At 41.1% G+C, this 21916-nt stretch overlaps 1 protein-coding gene across 1 annotated transcript in view; it reads left to right on the top strand.

Annotated features, from left to right (window-relative positions):
• Positions 1 to 19119: 19119 nt before the first annotated feature.
• LOC124555019 (chondroitin sulfate synthase 2) overlaps positions 19120 to 21916 on the top strand; it is a 118503-nt gene continuing 115706 nt past the window's right edge. The window contains exon 1 of the mRNA XM_047128765.1: positions 19120 to 19876. Coding sequence (XP_046984721.1) covers positions 19198 to 19876 — 679 coding nt within the window. The 5' untranslated portion in view covers positions 19120 to 19197. The remainder of the gene's footprint in view (positions 19877 to 21916) is intronic.

Raw genomic sequence — 21916 nt, 5'->3', positions numbered from 1 at the left:
TCAGCCACATGTCAACCGCGACCTGCAACAAATGATGATGCCCAGGTAGGTGATTTAGCTGCTGTCGCGGCTAATCCGCACATCAGTAGCAGACAAATTGCGCGAGAATCGGGAATCTCAAAAATGTCGGTGTTGAGAATGCTATATGAACATCGGTATCACCAGTACCACATTTCTGTGCACCATGAATTGCATGGCGACGACTTTGAACGTCGTGTACAGTTCTGCCACTAGGCACAAGAGAAATTACGGGACGATGACAGATTTTTTGCACGCGTTCTATTTAGCGACGAAGCGTCATTCACCAACAGAGGTAACGTAAACCGGCATAATATGCACTATTGGGGAACGGTAAACCCACAATGGCTGCGACAAGTGGAACATCAGTGACCCCGGCAGGTTAATGTATGGTGCGACATTATGGGAGGAAGGATAATTGGTCCCCATTTTATCTACTCTTATAACTGCCATCTGGTTTCTGTACAAATTGTAAATAACCTTTCGCTCCATGTATTTTACCCCTGCCACCTTCAGAATTTGAAAGAGAGTATTCCAGTTAAAATTGTCAAAAGCTTTCTCTAAGTCTACAAATGCTAGAAATGTAGGTTTACCTTTTCTTAATCTTTCTTCTAAGATAAGTCGTAAGGTTAGTATTGCCTCACGTGTTCCAACATTTCTACGGAATCCAAACTGATCTTCCCTGAGGTCCGCTTCTACCAGTTTTTCCATTCGTCTGTAAAGAATTCGCGTTAGTATTTTGCAGCTGTGACTTATTAAACTGATAGTTCAGTAATTTTCACATCTGTCAACACCTGCTTTCTTTGGGATTGGAATTATTATATTCTTCTTGAAGACTGAGGGTATTTCGCCTGTCTCATACATCTTGCTCACCAGATGGTAGAGTTTTGTCATGACTGGCTCTCCCAAGGCCATCAGTAGTTCTAATGGAATGTTGTCTACTCCGGGGGCCTTGTTTCGACTCAGGTCTTTCAGTGCTCTGTCAAACTCTTCACGCAGTATCTTATCTCCCATTTCATCTTCATCTACATCCTCTTCCATTTCCGTAATATTGTCCTCAAGTACATCGCCCTTGTATAAACCCTCTATATACTCCTTCCACCTTTCTGCCTTCCCTTCTTTGCTTAGAACTGGGTTGCCATCTGAGCTCTTGATATTCATGCAAGTGGTTCTCTTCTCTCCAAAGGTCTCTTTAATTTTCCTGTAGGCAGTATCTATCTTACCCCTAGTGAGACAAGCCTCTACATCCTTACATTTGTCCTCTAGCCATCCCCGCTTAGCCATTTTGCACTTCCTGTCGATCTCATTTTTGAGACGTTTGTATTCCTTTTTGCCTGCTTCATTTACTGCATTTTTATATTTTCTCCTTTCGTCAATTAAATTCAATATTTCTTCTGTTACCCAAGGATTTCTATTAGCCCTCGTCTTTTTACCTACTTGATCGTCTGCTGCCTTCACTACTTCATCCCTCAGAGCTACCCATTCTTCTTCTACTGTATATCCTTCCCCCATTCCTGTCAATTGTTCCCTTATGCTCTCCCTGAAACTCTCTACAACCTCTGGTTCTTTCAGTTTATCCAGGTCCCACCTCCTTAAATTTCCACCTTTTTGCAGTTTCTTCAGTTTCAATCTGCAGTTCATAACCAATAGATTGTGGTCAGAATCCACATCTGCCCCTGGAAATGTCTTACAATTTAAAACCTGGTTCCTAACTCTCTGTCTTACCATTATATAATCTATCTGATACCTTTTAGTATCTCCAGGATTCTTCCAGGTATACAACCTTCTTTTATGATTCCTGAACCAAGTGTTAGCTATGATTAAGTTATGCTCTGTGCAAAATTCTACAAGACGGCTTCCTCTTTCATTTCTTCCCCCCAATCCATATTCACTTACTATGTTTACATCTCTCCCTTTTCCTACTGACGAATTCCAGTCACCCATGACTATTAAATTTTCGTCTCCCTTCACTACCTGAATAATTTCTTTTATCTCGTCATACATTTCATCTATTTCTTTATCATCTGCAGAGCTAGTTGGCATATAAACTTGTACTACTGTAGTAGGCATGGGCTTTGTGTCTATCTTGGCCACAATAATGCGTTCACTATGCTGTTTGTAGTAGCTAACCCGCACTCCTATGTTTTTAATCATTATTAAACCTACTCCTGCATTACCCCTATTTGATTTTGTATTTATAACAATGTAAACACCTGACCAAAAGTCTTGCTCCTCCTGCCACCGAACTTCACTAATTCCCACTATATCTAACTTTAACCTATCCATTTCCCTTTTTAAATTTTCTAACCTACCTGCCCGATTAAGGGATCTGACATTCCACGCTCCGATCCGTAGAACGCCAGTTTTCTTTCTCCTGATAACGACGTCTTCCTGAGTAGTCCCCGCCCGGAGATCCGAATGGGGAACTATTTTACCTCCGGAATATTTTATCCAAGAGGACGCCATCATCATTTAATCATACAGTAAAGCTGCATGTCCTCAGGAAAAATTACGGCTGTAGTTTCCCCTTGCTTTCAGCCGTTCGCAGTACCAGCACAGCAAGGCCGTTTTGGTTAATGTTACAAGGCCAGATCAGTCAATCATCCAGACTGTTGCACCTGCAACTACTGAAAAGGCTGCTGCCCCTCTTCAGGAACCACATGTTTGTCTGGCCTCTCAACAGATACTGTTGACTATGTGCACTTAAAAACTGACTTGGATGGCTAGTGGCAGGTGAAACTTAAAAACTGTTCTGTTTACAAAAGTACGTGGTACATGGCATGCTAGATACCATATTGACATTTGTTTGTCATCTGACATGCAATTGCATACTTTTTGATGCAGATGGTGTGTGTCTACATATTTATACAATTTTTTAGTACACATAGTGTGCATATATATTTACAAATGTGTAGGCATGTACACAGTATGCAAACTATCCAATCACACACGGTGAGAATAAATAAGTATTAACATCACACACACACACACACACACACACACACACACACACACACACACACACACACACACACACAATAACTTAAACTTTGATAAAAGTGCTATACTATTCAGTCACATTCACACCCAGTCTCTTTCCCTGCCTGTCAGTCAGAGCCCCCATCCATTCTCTCACAACAAGTGCATACTGTGAGCATGGGAGAGTTTCAATTCTGTCATTACAAATGACCCTTTCATCGTCATGAGGCGACAGGCTGATTTAGCTTGCAGTACAGTGTGCACCTCATTTCCTTTTGATCGAATACTGGTTAGCCCCACCACATGCTGCATCTGCGGTGGAGCACTGTGAACACCACTGTACAGCACTGCAAACAGTCTTTGATGGAGAGGGGTTTCAATGCTACATGATCCACACCCTTAACCCATCTCTGGGTGGCAACTTCCAATGTGCGATACATATACATTTTTGCCCACAGACCTACAAATTCTACAATCAGCAATCCATTCACCTCATCTGTAGTAAGGTCGATAACCTTCCTGTTCTGTGGAACAATACTGTAAGGACTATCAGCTGTCTTTGAAGATTTGTCGAACTGAAAATGCTGTTGTACCACATTACTTCATATGGATTGCAGTCCTTCACCCAATAAATGGAGCTACCTGTGTCCATATAAAGTAATTTAGGATCAACGAAATGAGGTTTGGAGATGCACAACAAAAGTGGTAAATGTGGATTTTGGATAGATCTAGTATTCGCATCCCCACATCGATAGGTTTCTTCAAATCTACTGCATCCTCCGCCATCTCCACAGCAACAAATTTCTCATTAAATATTGTGACCTATTTAAAATTTCGTCTGGCGATGCATTTTCTTACACGTCAACACCCATCCCACTCAGTTGTAATCAAAATTACACTTTATTTCCCCAAATTCTTCCTTGCTTTTTTGAAAACTGAATTAATCATTTATTTATAAAAATCTTTCTCAAAGTCACACATCATGGACGCTCTCTGTCTTTTATTCAATTCAATATACTCCTTCAACCAAGGGGACCACTTGAAGGAGATAGCCCAGGTGATTCTAACCAGCTCCGTCCTCCAAGCTGAGACACTGCTGGAGATTATGTAATCAATAATATACCTCCGCTTGTTCCCTAGCATTGTATTCCGTTTAGGATGGAGCTTCCTTGCGGAACTAGTTGCTCCAGAATAGCGGCAAATCGACATGTGCATCATGCAAACTAATAGGTTATGTGAGTTTTGCCTCCTCCACATACCTCGCATCAGAATCAGCTGCCATACCCTTGATTTTTCCACCTGATCCCTTGCATTCGTCCTCAGGCACCCATCGGCAATCAGCAACCGGTAGTGATTGTTGCATGGCGTGCCCGTAGAAGTTATTCACATCAAGGGATTCGTTGAACCTGTCACCCATATGTGGATTATTTGCCTTGGAATGTCTTTGCACACATTGACAAAGACCCCAACGGATCCCTCGCTCAAAGAAAAGAAGCATGTTGGTACTGGCCAAATAGTTCGATGCTGCACTTCATTCTTTTGAGCATTGCATCCCAAGACAACCCAGGTGCTGTGTAATAAAAGGTCAGAGAATACGTGGTCATGCATAGACCCTGAAATTTCTCGAAAACAAAAAAAATTGCTCTGAGCACTATGGGACTCAACTGCTGAGGTCATTAGTCCCCTAGAACTTAGAACTAGTTAAACCTAACTAACCTTAGGACATCACAAACATCCATGCCCGAGGCAGGATTCGAACCTGCGACCGTAGCGGTCTTGCGGTTCCAGACTGCAGCGCCTTTAACCGCACGGCCACTTCGGCCGGCTCTCGAAAACATCCACAAGCAAGTGCATGTCTGTGTCCCAGTAAAGCTGTGCATACTCGCCTAAAGTGGAAATGTGGAATTCCCACATGGAATGCTCATAATATGCATCTGTTGTGGCATCGCTTGTAAGGTTGCTGGAGAATACAGTTATGTTGGGTAGCCTAGTTTCGTTGAGTTTTGTTGTACTATCCAGATACTTGTATGGGGAAACTCCCTTCCTAGTCACAACTTGAAACTTTTGCTCGTCAGGAAATGCAGCTCGAGTGATGCCCGTGTCCACATATGGCAGAGTTTCAATAAGTTTCTGGAGTGGTGCCTGCATAAAACGTAGCGAGTCAAGGAAGCGGAGCGTAATTCTTGGCGTCATTCGTTTGGAGAATGAAATGTATTTTTCTACGCCCTCAGGCAGGATACTGACCTGATCTTTCTTCTTACCGAAATTAGCCAAGTGCTCAACAAGAAAGTCAGCGTCATACCCGCTTAAATTATGGAAGAAGACGAGTATGTGCCTTGGTAACTGGTACTTGAAGCTGGATGTATTGTGAGCTGCGCCACGGAATTTCGCTATGAGACGAAAGTGAACCCTACAAGGAGTTTCTGCTTTCTAATCTAACAGCAACCCACAAATATGACAGTCAACCGCGTTTTTGTACAAACCTTCATTCTCCTTCCATTTGATCATGATAATGTAGGTGCTGTAAGGTTTATCAACTTCCAATGAAAGTTTGTTGAGCTCAGTGAGCAGCCAAACTGTAGGATTATCCCCCACATAAGATTGGTAGTCGTTAAGACTCGAAACATGGGACGATAGAATTTGGTATGCAGTCACATATGATATGTGTTTTTCTGTAAAGGTAGTATGTGAGGCTGTGAAGTCACATTCACAGTGGGTCACAGGATCGAGGAGGCATTCAGAGTTGGCGTACACCACAAAGAGGCATCGTTCCTGATGGTGAACATTCTTAAACTGTGTGAATTTCTTATACTCAGTACGCATAATAACACTTACTGGGTCCTTGGAAGTGCAATTTACTGGATGCTAAAAGGTTGCTTGCCGAAAAATTATTGAGGCACCTTAACCCTTTCACTGCTCTGGACATGTTAACACACGTGGCATTGTACCTGTCCCTGTGTGCTCTGAAGTGTTAACGCGCACCCGCAGTCCTTCTACCTGGTACTCTGAATGTGTAGCCACTATAGTTACATCACTTAACCGACTGAGCTATATTGACTACACAGAGAAAACAGCTATATATTTTACCCATGAAGAGTAACTTGATCAATGATCATCTCAGTAACTCGTATAGCATAGAAAAAATTAATAAAACAAATTAATAATTACTAAATAAAGCTTTTTGACATGCAATAAATTCAGTGCATATCTCCCTCAAGTCAATAGGTGCCTCACAGTACTCAGGTTTTTCGCATACACATTTAATCTGTTTCTCTTTAGGTTCGGCGTTCATGCGTGAACAAAGATGCTGCTTAAGATCATCAACATGTACACTATGCACACATAGGGAGTTTACAACATCATTGTGTGCAGAGTCCAACTAGGCAACCATCGGTTCAGTCTGTCCAATGCAAGACGTATGGCAGTGTCCAGATTGTATAACTTCATAACTGAGGCATCTCTTAGATAAACACAGTTGTCACCCGATTTCACACATAATGCACAGTCATCATACACTGTTGTAATAGAAAGTGTCACACCAGTAAAGTGAATGCCTTCGGGAGAGCGAGTTGGATAATACCCTGTAGTCATCTGCTGATTGATGTAGCGCTCTGCACGACATATTTCGTCCCATTCGAACTCGGAAATTGGCACTTTAACACACTTGGATACATTTTCTATCTCCATTCTCACATGCAAACCCCAGACATGACGTGCTTCTATAGCAATGTTCACACGCTTCGATCCACTGGGAGTTAAATTGTATGTGGAGGTGAAAAGCGTAGGTGCACTCGACGCCTGTTTATCCACAGTATCTGCACTCTGTCGTTGAACTATCATAGGGATGTTCTGCTGGCATGTGTCATATGTTGGTGACCAGCACTGACCTCCATCTTGTTGTTTAACACCGCCAGCGACAGCATTCGATGTGTCGGCGGCAGATCGCATGTCCTCATCACACAAATCGATGAGTGGGATGGACAACAGCAACTCCTTGTCCAGCTCCATCAAGGGGGCTAAGTGCACTACCAGATCCCACGTGGCTGCTACTGGTTCAGATGCACTGGAGGCTGTTGCTAGAGGTCTCGACGAGATGGCAGCCGAGGTTGCTACAGGCCCAGATGTAGCAGCAGAGCTTGGCACGTTGGCACTCAACCCTGTTGAACAAAGACGAGGAAGCATTAGACATAGACCAAGACGTGAAAACTTTGAATATTAATAGTAATACTAAGGCTAACCAGAGAGAATGTTGAGATATGGGATACTTGCTTTTCCGTTTAATCCTCTTCTGAGTGATTGTGCTGGAGTGCGACTGCTGTTGGCGCTTCACGGTTCTTCTTCTTCTACTGCTACTGACTGACTGGACTAGACTGAGGTCCCAGAACTGCTGAGCCTCACCTATATCCCCTAAAATAATGTCACCAGATACTACCATCGTACTGGCTGACGTAGAGCATATGACTGGATTAAGGGTTCCTATTGGTTCCCGTCACTTCCCCCACCCCAGAACGTCATCTTGGATTACGTCACGGAATGGACGATAGCACTCTCTGGTGGTGGTATTGTGTACTAGTTTCGGACCTCGTGGTGAACACACTGTTTGCCACCATCTTGGATAATGGTACTTGCGTCATCAGTTGACGTCATCGCCGCCATCTTGGATTATGTCACGGAACGGACGACAGCACACTCTGGCGATGGTACTGTGTACTAGGTCAGTTGGGATCTGGACCTTGTGGCGAACACACACACACTGTATGGCGGTAGTGACTCAAATTGTTTAAATAATGACTGGAGGATTATTTCGACAGTTGACGATTAGCAAGCATGTTTGCAGAGTCTTTTAGTTGTTTGCGTGTCTGTACGCTGTGTGGCGTGTCATAGCATGTTTTCTGTATCACTGTGATAAATGTACTCCACCCCTAAATAAATTGTTTCTCAGAAAATTATTTTTAACAATTCGTTCACGAGCCCACTAAAACCATAAATGGTTACGAAAGCATATTTGACCTTTTGGCAACAAATAATCCTGGACAAATAGTGAGTATTGTGACGAATACAGGGATTAGCGACCACAAGGCAGTTGCTGCTAGGCTGAATACCGAAACACCTACTGCCATGAAAAGGAAACGCAAAGTATAACTATTTTAAAAAGCTGATAAAAACGCTCTTAATGCCTTTTTAAGAAAGAATCTTCACTCGTTTCGATCTGATCATGTAAGTGTAGAAAGGTTGTGGAATGTTTTCAAAGAGATAGTATCATCAGCAATTGAGAGATATATACCACATAAATTAATAAGTGATGGTACTGATCCCCCATGGTACACAAAACGGGTCAGATCGTTGTTGCAGAAGCAACGAAAAAAGCATGTCAAATTTAAAAGAACGCAGAATCTCCAAGACTGGCAAACTTTTACAGAAGTTCGAAATATGGTGTGTATCTCAATGTGAGATGCTTTTAATAATTTCCACAACGAAATTCTGTCTCGAAATCTGGCAGAAAACCCAAAGAGATTCTGGTCATTCATAAAGCACACCAGTGGCAAGACGAATTCAATACCTTCACTGTGCGATAACAACGGTGAAGTCACTGATGACAGTGCCACTAAAGCAGAGTTATTAAACACGGTTCTCCGAAACTCATTCACCAACGAAGACAAAGTAAATATCCCTGAATTCCAATCAAGAACAACTGCCAAGACGAGAAACATAGAAATAGATATCCTCGGTGTAACGAAGCAGCTTAAATCACTTAATAAAGAGAAGGCCTCCGGTCCAGATTGTATACCAGCTAGGTTCCTCTCAGAGTATGCTGATAAAATAGCTCCATATTTAGCAATTATACAACCACTCGCTCACAGAAAGATCCATACGTAAAGACTGGAAATTTGCTCAAGTCACACCAATACCCAAAAAGGGAAGTAGGAGTAGTCCGCTGAATTACAGGCCTATATCACTAAAGTCGATTTGCAGTAGGGTTTTGGAACATATCCTGTATTCGAACATTGTGAAGTACCTCGAAGAAAACGATTTATTGACACATAGTCAGCAGATTTCAGAAAATATTGTTCTTGTGAAACACAACTAGCTCTTTATACTCATGAAGTAATAACTGCTATCGACAGGGGATGTCAAATTGATTCCATATTTTTAGATTTCCAGAAGGCTTTCGACACCGTCTTCTAACCAAACTTCGTTCCTATGGAGTATCGCCTCAGTTGTGCGACTGGATTCGTGATTTCCTGTCAGAAATGTCACAATTCGTAGTAATAGACGGAAAGTCATCGAGTAAAACAGAAGTAATATCCAGCGTTCCCCAAGGAAGTGTTATAGGCCCTCTATTGTTCCTGATCTATATTAACGACATAGGAGACAATCTGAGTTGCCATCTTAGATTGTTTGCAGATGGTGCTGTCATTTACCGACTTGTAAAGTCATCAGATGATCAAAACGACTTGCAAAATGATTTAGATAAGATATATGTATGGTGTGCAAAGTGGCAATTGACGATGAATAAGAAAAAGTGTGAAGTTATTCAAATCAGCACTAAAAGAAATCAGCTAAATTTCGATTACATGATAAGTCACACAAATCTGAAGGCTGTAAATTCAACTAAATACTTAGGGATTACAAGTACAAAAACCTAAATTGGGACGATCACATAGATAATATTGTGGGTAGAGCAAACCAATGATTGCGATTCATTGGCAGAACACTTAGAAGATGCAACAGGTCTACCTAAGAGACTGCTTACATGACGCTTGTCCGCCCTATTCTGGAGTATTGCTGTGTGGTGTGGGATCCGCATCAGGTGGGACTGATGGATGACATCGAAAAAGCAAAAGGAAGGGCAGCTCGTTTTGTATTATCGCGAAATAGGGGAGATAGTGTCACAAACATGATACAAGAATTGGAGTGGCAGTCGTTAAAACAAAGGCATTTTTCGTTGCAACGGGATCTTCTGACGAAATTTCTATCACCAGCTTTCTCCTCCAATTGCGAAAACATTCTGTTGGCACCCACCTACATTGGGAGAAATGATCATCATGATAAAATAAGAGAAATCAGGGCTCGCACAGAAAAATTTAAGTGTACGATTTTCGCATGTGCCGTTCAAGAGTGGAATGGCAGAGAGACAGCTTGAAGGTGGTTCATTGAACCCTCTTCCAGGCAATTTATTGTGAATAGCAGAAATGAAGTTCACCCCTTCCTCTCTCCACCAGCCCAGTGCAGGCTGAGTACTTTTTCCACCAATCCCTAGGAAGAAGTAGCGGTCGGGTGACTTAGGTTAGTGGAAGTGAGCTTTGTTTCCCACAATTTTCTTAGGTTGGTGGAGATAACCATGGTGTGATGCATTAACCTGTTGGAATTTGAACTTTCCACAATTTTCTGGGGGATGAGCTTAGGTTAGTGGAGATAATGCAATGAACCTATCTTCCTGTCAAAATCCGCCATCTTGGATGACGTCACGGCCGCCATATTGGATCACGTCATGTGCTGTTGCCAAGTCTACATGCCGCCATCTTGGATGACATCATCGCCACCATCTTCGATACATCTGGCAACAATGGAGAGTGGGGATACACACGCCTTGTTCCACTACTTAGAGCATCCCATTTAAAAAAAAAAAAAAACAAAAAAAAAAAAGTTGACCTTCATATCTCTGATGCGACCCCACCTAGCAACAAAAAACACCATCATATTATGGTCCCGTTGTCCCATGCAACATTTGTCCCTCAAACGTTCAGCTACTGTCATACTTTCGGAGTTATTATTGATTATAAGGCAGTTCTGGCTGTCGGTTTTCCAAAGACAGCTGGACCTCAAGAGGGAGAGTTCGCCATGGTCCAGTCAGTACTGACGAGAAATTCAATGTAGAATTTGACACTCAACATTTTCTCAATTTCAACACCATAACCACAGATCTAAGAAAAACAAGTTATTTACTCAAGTGGTAGCTCTTCTTCTATAAATCTATGGCGCATGCCGGTAATGTTAGAGTTGCTGCTGTTTCATTTCATTTTTAGAAACAGACATACACTGACAGACATGGAGCTATAGCCTCCACAATGGACATGAGTAGAGAGAGGATGAGTGGAGGTAGGTAGTTTATACAGACTCTCCACATTTCACAGGCAGCCAATCAGAGGGCTTCATTTCAAATGGAAAGTCAAGCAGGAAGGACAGTTGATGGAAAGTTCCTGAAATCCCTTGTCCCAGTGTAAGGAGGTGGGACCCATGATATCACACTTCTTTTTCAGAGCTGGGAGTTGTGTCCAGTATGTATTTGTACTGGATGCAATGACGTGATTCGTGGCGTCACAACTGCTGGGTACCGGACTTCCGACTGGGGACCGGATTTCCGGCCAGACTTCATTCAATAGCTGTTAGCGTCAGCGAGCGAACCGCCATAAGGCCTCCGTTCCATTCATAAAGTACGGGCGCAAATCGGAGGGACACAGTGACTATTATTACTACAGTAGGTGTTGTTTCTGAGTGCGTCGTGGTGGTAATTAGGCATGTGCGTTTCTTGTCTGTAGGACAGCACTTCGAAATCCAGCGTCTGCTGAGACGATGTATTTCCTGTGACACATCTCGAACGTTTGAAAGCGTGTCATCAGCAATACAAACTACAGCTCTCTTTGTGTAGCGTTTTGTAGGCAACATTTATATGTAATTCACGATGTTTTTATTGCGTGTATAACCGGTTTAAAAGTGATTTGCGATATTTGCAAGTGTCTTTAGTTGATTTACAGGATTTATTTTTGAATTTAGGACTGTATTGAGATGTGTTTCGACTTGTAACTGAAAGAGACATATTTATTTCGACTTGTAGGTGAAGTGAGCGGCCTATTTAGCGTTACAGAGATATTTATTTATTTCGAGCTATAGGTGAAGGGACGCTCTATGTAGAGTTCAAGTGGTACTGTGAATTTTTTTAACACCAGTTGTGTGACATCGTCAATTTTGAGCTTTATTGTGATTTTAGAAATAAATAAGCTGTGTGAAATCAGATCCTGTAAATTGGTTAAATAAACAACATTCCACACTGCTTTGTCACCTGCAGATTGTTCAGACGATATTCCAAAGCCTTAAATTGTTTAATGCAGTGTGACTGACGATATATTAGCCTACTGTTGCGATATTCTCCCAGGCCACAGTACAACACTGACTGAGCGATTTTTCCTGCCATTTTTTCCTGGTTGGCAGAGGGGATTTCCCTGAGAGGTCGTAGGGGAATGGGACAAGTGAAAGCCAGCACGTCACAGCACCGTCACATCAAGGTGTCTTCACACTTTCTGTCACATCACTGCACATCAAGTCTACATCTACATCTACATCTGCATGACTACTCTGCAATTCACATTTAAGTGCTTGGCAGAGGGTCCATCGAACCACAATCATACTATCTCTCTACCATTCCACTCCCGAACAGTGCGTGGGAAAAACGAACACCTAAACCTTTCTGTTCGAGCTCTGATTTCTCTTATTTTATTTTGATGATCATTCCTACCTATGTAGGTTGGGCTCAACAAAATATTTTCGCATTCGGAAGAGAAAGTTGGTGACTGAAATTGCGTAAATAGATCTCGCCGTGACGAAAAACGTCTTTGATTTAATGACTTCCATCCCAAATCGCGTATCATATCTGCCACACCCTCTCCCCTATTACGTGATAATACAAAACGAGCTGCCCTTTTTTGCACCCTTTCGATGTCCTCCGTCAATTCCACCTGGTAAGGATCCCACACCGCGCAACAATATTCTAACAGAGGACGAACGAGTGTAGTATAAGCTGTCTCTTTAGTGGACTTGTTGCATCTTCTAAGTGTCCTGCCAATGAAACGCAACCTTTGGCTCGCCTTCCCCACAATATTATCTATGTGGTCTTCCCAACTGAAGTTGTTTGTGATTTTGACACCCAAGTACTTAGTTGAATTGACAGCCTTGAGAATTGTACTACTTATCGAGTAATCGAATTCCAACGGATTTCTTTTGGAACTCATGTGGATCGAATCAATTCTAGTCACGTGATATCAACTCAACATGGCTCTCCTCAAATGTGTAATAGGCATACCTCGCTCAGTACCTTTCCCGTCAAGATTTATAACCTTTCTTTACCTCTTGTATTTGACTTTTAGTTGTTTGAGCCCATTACTTATACTGGGGTTAGCTAGTGAAACCACATAAATGTTGACCACATATGCTTGCAAAATTGTTTTGCACACAATCCTGAGAGGTGCTTAACAATAAATACGCCTGTCACAAACATGTATTTAAACAAATAACTTACAATATGTGAAGATTTCAGTCCATTTTTTATGAAATACTACAGGTGCCGGACAACATACAAATTGCTAATCAATCTGATTCTACCCACAGTATTTTTTTCACTTCAAGTTGTAGCCATTTTGCAATCCACTTTACTGTAAAATATTAAATACAGTACCAGTATGTACAAAAATCTACTTTATAAATGTAACAGAGGTCACGTAATTTAGTATGCTCATGTTGTACAGTTCAGACTTCTGCCTCACTGCTTCAATTAAACTTAATTTTAACAAAGAAATAGTGAAATGACAGAACTTATAACAAGTAACTATCAACAAACAACTGATATCAACCACAAAAACCATGACAAAATGAAATATGGATATCTGTGCATGGCTGTATCAAGAGGAAATGAGATTGGGAGTAACATAATCAACAAAGAATGGATTAGGTTTGATTAGATCTGATTCTGTTCTCGTTCCATAGACCCAAAAATGAGATGATTCTCGTGGGTGTGGAACAGTTCAGAAAGCATAACACAAGGAACATAGAGTATTTAAATATAATACTCACTTCTCTGATCCTTTGTCAGCAGATTGTCAAGATATGTGAATACATTGCAATCAACTGGAACTGCCAATATTTACGGAATTAATACACTGTTGGGATGAAACTTTAAATAAATTTAGCATACACATAATACCTACTCCTCGCTGTTGCTACCAAGTGCTGTCAAAACTGAAACCTAACAACTTTTTAATTAAGTTGGTCCAACAGTCCCTGTTAACATATTCATCTACAGAGTGGAAGGAGTTGCCTACCAAAATGTCTTTCAGACTTCGTTTAAACAGGGCGTTCTCCAAAACCAAGTTTTCTATGGTTACTGGCAGTTTATTGAAAATGTGTGTTCTTGAATATTGGACCCCTTTTTGGACCAAGGTAAGCAATTTTAGGTCTTTATGCAGAATGTTCTTTTTCCTACTATTGATACTATGTATTGAGCAATTGGTTGAAAATAGAGATATATTATTTGCAAACAAATTTCATTGAGGAATAAATATACTGAGAAGCAGTAGTTAGAATACCCAGCTCCTTGAACAGGTTTCTACATGATGTTGTTGAATTCACACCCCAAATGATTCTTATTACAAGCTTTTAGACTAAAAAACCTTTTGCTCAGTTTTATGTGTTATCCCAAAATATGATCCCATATGACAGAATGAAAGTAAGAAAAGTAAGCAAGTTTTTTATATTTATGTTTCCTGCAACTGACATCATTCGCATTGCAAATACAGACATGTTTAGGCGCTTCAGCAATTCTGTGGTATGCCTTTCCCAATTGAATTTGGTATTGAGCTGTAATCCCAGAAATTTAATACTGTCTATCTCTTCTATCTGCATGTCTTTATATGTTACACACATGCTGAAAGGAAATCTCTTACAGATTCTGAACTGCATATGACAGTGAATTAGCTTTAAACCGTTTATTAATGCAAGTGAAAATTTAATTAGCAGCAATTTCTAAATCTTTCTTGGCTTGCTATTTATTGCAGTGCTCTTATTATCTGCAAAACGAAACAAATTTAACATCTGGCGATGTAACGGATGATAGGTCATTAATGTACGTGCAAGTAACACAAGATGGAACATGGAGAACACCATATGTAATAAATTCCTAATCAGATGAACACCGATTGCTTATTCCACAGGTATCTTGCAATGACACACTTTGTTTCCTATTAAGTTAGGTGAGACTCAAACCATTTAGCAGCACTGCTAGTGACACAATAAAATTCTAATTTACTTAAGAGAATGCTGTGATTCACACATCAAAGCCTTTTGACAGGTCACAGTAAATGCCAGTAGCCTCTAAATGGTTACCTAATGAATTAAGTATATTCTTACTGTATATTATATATATATATATATATATATATATATATATATATATATATATATAGCCTTCTCTACACTAGAACCCTTAAAGAAGCTAAACTGTGACTTGCATAAAATATTTTTTGCAAGTCAGACGCTTAGGAAGATGCTTGAACACAACATATTCAAATGTTTTGGAAAAAGTGGACAAAAGTGAAATTAGTCAGTGATTTGACAGGATCATTTTAACCCCCTTGTTGTAAGGGTGTTTAACTTCAGCATATTTTAACCATTCTGGAAATGCTCTGCTGATAAGAAATTGTTTACACAGATAAGATTAAGACAGAACTGAATTCACATGAACACTTACATTAACTTCATTGATATGTTAGTACAACTGCAAGAATACTTTGATCTTTAAGGATTTTATGATGGATGCTACTTCTCTGGGAGAAGTGAGTGTCATTTCCATTTTACTGAAATTATTTGTAGAGACCAGTCTCAGACATTCCATTGCGCTGTTTACTGAACCTGATAATTTCAAGCTGTCAGTAACAGAAACAAAGTACTTATTTATGATGTTTGTAACAGTGCAGGCACTTGTTACCAATGTCTCATTTATTTTTAAAGCTATCTGTTCCTCTTCCTTACTGACCCGACCTGCCTTGGTCTTCACTATATCGCACATAGTTTTTATTTTGTTGCCTGTTGTAATCATTTCTTTTTCATAATAAAGCTACCTAGATTTCAGCATTGCTTGCTTCAGTATTGTGCAGTATACTTTGTAATATGTTGCAACGCTAATATCAGAGCTGTTCCTAGATGCTAGACACAGTTTCCTTTTTGTCCCACATTCCTTGGTTTATTTATTGACTTCTGTTTGGTTTTAATTACCTTTGGGGGTGTGGAGGGGAATTTCAAATGAGGAATAACTACACTCCTGGAAATGGAAAAAAGAACACATTGACACCGGTGTGTCAGACCCACCATACTTGCTCCGGACACTGCGAGAGGGCTGTACAAGCAATGATCACACGCGCGGCACAGCGGACACACCAGGAACCGCGGTGTTGGCCGTCGAATGACGCTAGCTGCGCAGCATTTGTGCACCGCCGCAGTCAGTGTCAGCCAGTTTGCTGTGGCATACGGAGCTCCATCGCAGTCTTTAACACTGGTAGCATGCCGCGACAGCGTGGACGTGAACCGTATGTGCAGTTGACGGACTTTGAGCGAGGGCGTATAGTGGGCATGCGGGAGGCCGGGTGGACGTACCGCCGAATTGCTCAACACGTGGGGCGTGAGGTCTCCACAGTACATCGATGTTGTCGCCAGTGGTCGGCGGAAGGTGCACGTGCCCGTCGACCAGGGACCGGACCGCAGCGACGCACGGATGCACGCCAAGACCGTAGGATCCTACGCAGTGCCGTAGGGGACCGCACCGCCACTTCCCAGCAAATTAGGGACACTGTTGCTCCTGGGGTATCGGCGAGGACCGTTCGCAACCGTCTCCATGAAGCTGGGCTACGGTCCCGCACAGCGTTAGGCCGTCTTCCGCTCACGCCCCAACATCGTGCAGCCCGCCTCCAGTGGTGTCGCGACAGGCGTGAATGGAGGGACGAATGGAGACGTGTCGTCTTCAGCGATGAGAGTCGCTTCTGCCTTGGTGCCAATGATGGTCGTATGCGTGTTTGGCGCCGTGCAGGTGAGCGCCACAATCAGGACTGCATAAGACCGAGGCACACAGGGCCAACACCCGGCATCATGGTGTGGGGAGCGATCTCCTACACTGGCCGTACACCACTGGTGATCGTCGAGGGGACACTGAATAGTGCACGGTACATCCAAACCGTCATCGAACCCATCGTTCTACCATTCCTAGACCGGCAAGGGAACTTGCTGTTCCAACAGGACAATGCACGTCCGCATGTATCCCATGCCACCCAACGTGCTCTAGAAGGTGTAAGTCAACTACCCTGGCCAGCAAGATCTCCGGATCTGTCCCCCATTGAACATGTTTGGGACTGGATGAAGCGTCGTCTCACGCGGTCTGCACGTCCAGCACGAACGCTGGTCCAACTGAGGCGCCAGGTGGAAATGGCATGGCAAGACGTTCCACAGGACTACATCCAGCATCTCTACGATCGTCTCCATGGGAGAATAGCAGCCTGCATTGCTGCGAAAGGTGGATATACACTGTACTAGTGCCGACATTGTGCATGCTCTGTTGCCTGTGTCTATGTGCCTGTGGTTCTGTCAGTGTGATCATGTGATGTATCTGACCCCAGGAATGTGTCAATAAAGTTTCCCCTTCCTGGGACAATGAATTCACGGTGTTCTTATTTCAATTTCCAGGAGTGTATTAATGTCAGTCATCAAAACTTTCTTCTCAAGAAACCTTGACAGTGCTGTGATGTGACATGATGGATGGTCAGTGTGGATGCTGCCATTTGAAATCCATTGCAGAATGTTTTGACGTGACAGTCAGTGTGAATTGGGCTATATTATTCTTACAAATCGTGTTTGAGTAATGAAGACTTTCTGTCTTCAAGAACGATTTGTGATATCAATAACACTCTGTTTCAATGCAAGTGTAGAGGCCAACTCACACTGTCCCATCTGGACCATCACGTCAGAGCTCCACCATGTCCAAGTGTATTCACACTGTCTGTCACGTCATAGCACATCAGGTCAATTCAGATCACGTAATCTCAACTCGCATGGCTCGCCTAAACTGCATTTTTGCGAGAATTGCGATCTTCGCGACATGATTTGCAACTGTTTTTACATGTAAAGTGCACTTACACAGTGTGGTAACTTATATACTTGGACGCCAGAGTCCACATGTGTACGAAAATGGCATTTATTACACTAAAATGGTTTGCATCTTGCAAGGGAAGTTTGATGTTAAAGATGGAAGACAAAAGTGCAAAACATGCAGTAAAGAGTGTGGGTCCGAAAAATATCATTATATGGTACAGGAAGGTAATTTCACACACTATAAGGGGAGTTTGAGCAAGAGGAATCCGCATTTAAAAATATTCTAGAAAGTCGAAGCACCAGTTATTTCACATTTTATACGTCAAATGCTGTCAGAATAACTAAAAGGGCACAGTGTTACGAACTACCATCACATCTCATGAAAAATTGGTTTGTCTAAGGTTACGTTTCGTTGCAAGTCAAGTGCAAATTTTTTTGCAATAATAATTTCTCCTTCAGAGCTTTTCCCTTCAAGATTTACATGTTTTATTTACATCTTGTATTCGGTCTTTAACAGTTGAAGTACATAACTTGTACTGGGGTTAGCTAGTGAAATCACATAAATATTGACCACTGATACTCGCAAAACTCTTTCACACATATAATCAAGGGAACTACTTAACAGTAAATAAGCCTGCCACAAACACTTATTTGAACAGACAAGTATAATACATAACTTGATGTCTAATTCACAACAAAGCATTATGCGACTGTTGCAATGTCTGAAGGTTTCAGCCCATTTCTTTACGAAAGATTACAAATGCCTGACAACATACAAATAAATTCCACTCACTAATCAATCTGATTCTACCCGCAGCACATTTTTCACTTCAAGTTGCAGCCATACAGGAATCCATTTCATTGTAAAATATTACACACGGTAAGGAAATGAGATAGAAACGCACATTATATATGTAGCAGAGGGCAAGAAATTTCATTCGCTCGTGCCGTACATTTTAGACCGCTACAATTAATCTTTCGTCATTTATTATAAAATTATAAATTTAAAACAAGGAATAAGGAATCTAAACAATTTATAACAAATAACAAAAGTAACGAACAACAAACTGTTCCTTGCTATAATTGTCATTTTTTAAAATTGTGATGACTAAATAGTGTTATGTTAGAAGCAACAAAAAAATTACTCTGCCTGTTTCGAACTTGGGGAGTTAAGTGTTGCCATGTTGGCAATCCGGAAAATTGACATTCAGATGCAGTGATCAAACAATGTATGTCAACAAATGTCTTGGGTAGTGTTGAGCTGTTGACAAGAAAATTTGGCTGTAGTGACGTGTAATGATAGGAACGATGCTTCGTTTTATAATTTCTCACTGTAGGCAGAATATATATTTCATAATTGGATTGACGGTCGGTGTTTCAGTTAGCTTGATTTTGTCCCCTGTTCTTGAGAATGAATGCGATAGCTCGATCTCGGCCGGATATTTCACTGACAGGTTAACTGGCGGATGGCAGTCAGCAAGCGATATGGAAACTGATGAATATAAACCAAGAATAAACCTGGCAGGAAAGCCACAGAAAGCTCAGAAGACTCCTCAAACACTAGTTAGGCCACGATATTATTCAACAGAACTAGGGATCCGCGAAAAGTTATTTATTGCTGTACTAACATCACAGAGTACAATATTCAGTAATGCCGTCAGCGTAAATAGAACTGTTGCACATCTCGTTGATAAAATAATGTATTTCATCGACGCTCTGGGACCACAGAAATTAAATATTACGATGCCCGGTATTGTGGGTTTTACAGATACAAGACGAATATTGAAACCATTCCATATGCTAAAATACATCACTGACAATCATTTAGAAGATTACGATTACTTTTTTCTAATGAGAGACTCAACTTACCTAAAAGCAAGGAAACTACGTGATACTGTGCAGTCAATAAGTGTTAGCGAAGATGTACATGCAGGCAGTGGGAAAAATGACGAACACACAGCATTTTGCTCACTAGGTAATGATTACTACTCTATAAAGATACCTATTATCAGTTCGATAAATGTAACTTATTTATTATTTGTTTTTTATTGTTCTTCTTCGTACTGGAGTTGGCACACAGTGCAAAGATTTTGGCTCCACACCAAGGTCAGCAGTCAGCTGCTTTTCAGCTTCCTGTTGAAGTGCAAATTTTATTATTGAAGATTTAAAAATTTGGCATGGACCAACACTGCACTGGGGAGTCTTTTGTTTCTTGTTGTCAAGTTCCTCATCCTTTGATTGTAATTTCAAAGAGGTGAACTTTTTCCACTGAAGGTCCGATGACTTGTCAATAAGTTCCAGCTTCGGCACCACTGACAATCGCTTGACTGTGGAAGCCTATAGTTGTGCTGTAGTCCCCTCGAGTTTCCTTGAGTGCAGCCAAGCATTCCAAGTAGAATGGTTCGTCATCCAGGTTACGAAATTTTCTTTGTATTAAATGAAGCTATTCTTTACATTGATCTCTTGGGTATGATGGGAGAATGATCTGAGATCTGAGAAAATGTTTCTGAGGTCTTCCAGATTTCAGTTATCAAAAACTTCATCATCTGCTATTCTTCTCTTCTTAGTTAATGTGTGCCAGAGATATTTCAGAACTTGTTTTAGCAAATTCCGTTTCTTGTTTTCCTTTCAGTGGTTCAGTTTCTGGTGCAATTTCTTTGGCATAGCTGCCTGGTTCCTCAGATGCTGACTTGTAAAGCCCAAAACATCTAAGATGGCTGAATACATTTAATGGCTTTCCCCTTTCTCCAACCTGTTGAGTAAATTCCTCCTGAAGACACCTGGCTGTTGTGTGACTGATACAGTTTTAAGAGGTGTTTTCATTTGAGATTTTCGCAAAGATGAATGGTGTGTGATATCTGGAACCCCACACAAGTCTCTGTACAGCTAGGTCTTCCTGCAGATTTGTATGCTGAAGTGTGGCCAATTTTAGGAGCTCTTGATATATCTGGTACTGAAGGGCTTCTCAAACTCTGTACTTGCATGGAGCCAACATGTGAATGAAATGTTGCAGCAAATGATGAGTGCCTCAGTCCTGTATGCCAATTTGTTGTAGGAACATTTTTCTGTCTCACACTTGCAGGGAGCTGTGGTTTACTCTTGTGTGTGGACTGAGGAAGCTTTAAGACATAACTGATGTTGGCATTAACATTTTTTTATTATTATTAGATTAACTGCTGTAAAAAGGTTGGGAGTTTTTTCATAGTGTGTGTAGAACTCTTCTGCTGCATTGGCCCAATATATTCCTTTTCATTGTTAATTTTCTTTTCATTTCCTGTTGGAATCTTAAACAATTGTTTTGATGCTGTTGCTGTAAATGGTTTCCTTGTAATATTTGTGCTTCTCACCAATGATAAGGCAGGAGTTTTTACATTAAATGTTGAAGTTAATCCTATACATTTCCCAGCGGTAAGTATAGTATTAGTTTTCTTCATACACAGTCTACCTTTCATTTTCTGTTGGACTCCAACTGGCTTCCTATTTGATTTTATATGGTTTTGCACATTTTTCTGATAGACTTTTTGTTGTCCCATGAATGAAGGTTGGGATTTGTTGTATTTCCATTTATATCAAGAGAAACATTGCATGCTGATATTCCAAGGACAGCAGCGGGTACCTCATTTTTTTCCCTGCTTCTTGCTGATTTTGCCTGCAAGCCTTGCTTGCCTTTCAGTTCGCCATTTTGCAACCTGTAAAATAAGATGATAAGCTACATTTTAATACTGATTGACAGTTCTTTTGCTATTATACAAAATTTCCTGTAACAATTATTCCTCCCTTATATTAAATAGAAACTGAATTTATCTTTTTCACTCAGATTTCAGAGGGGTTAGTGCAGTAAGTGTGTCTGTATATGGGATGTATTCAGCGCACAGTTTAGTCATTTCAGAGTCCCTTCACTTAATCACACCAACATTGCTGAGAATATTTACTGATTGTAAGTTAAATCAGTTTTCTTTCCTCAGTTTCTGTAGGGACATGAAATTATGAAATAACTTTAATTGTGCTGGTTGGT

The sequence above is a fragment of the Schistocerca americana genome, chromosome X (genome assembly GCF_021461395.2).
Source record: "Schistocerca americana isolate TAMUIC-IGC-003095 chromosome X, iqSchAmer2.1, whole genome shotgun sequence".
Taxonomy (NCBI): Eukaryota; Metazoa; Arthropoda; class Insecta; order Orthoptera; family Acrididae; genus Schistocerca; species Schistocerca americana.
The sequence above is the reverse complement of the archived record's forward strand: the minus strand, read 5'-3'. Positions and strand labels throughout refer to the sequence as shown.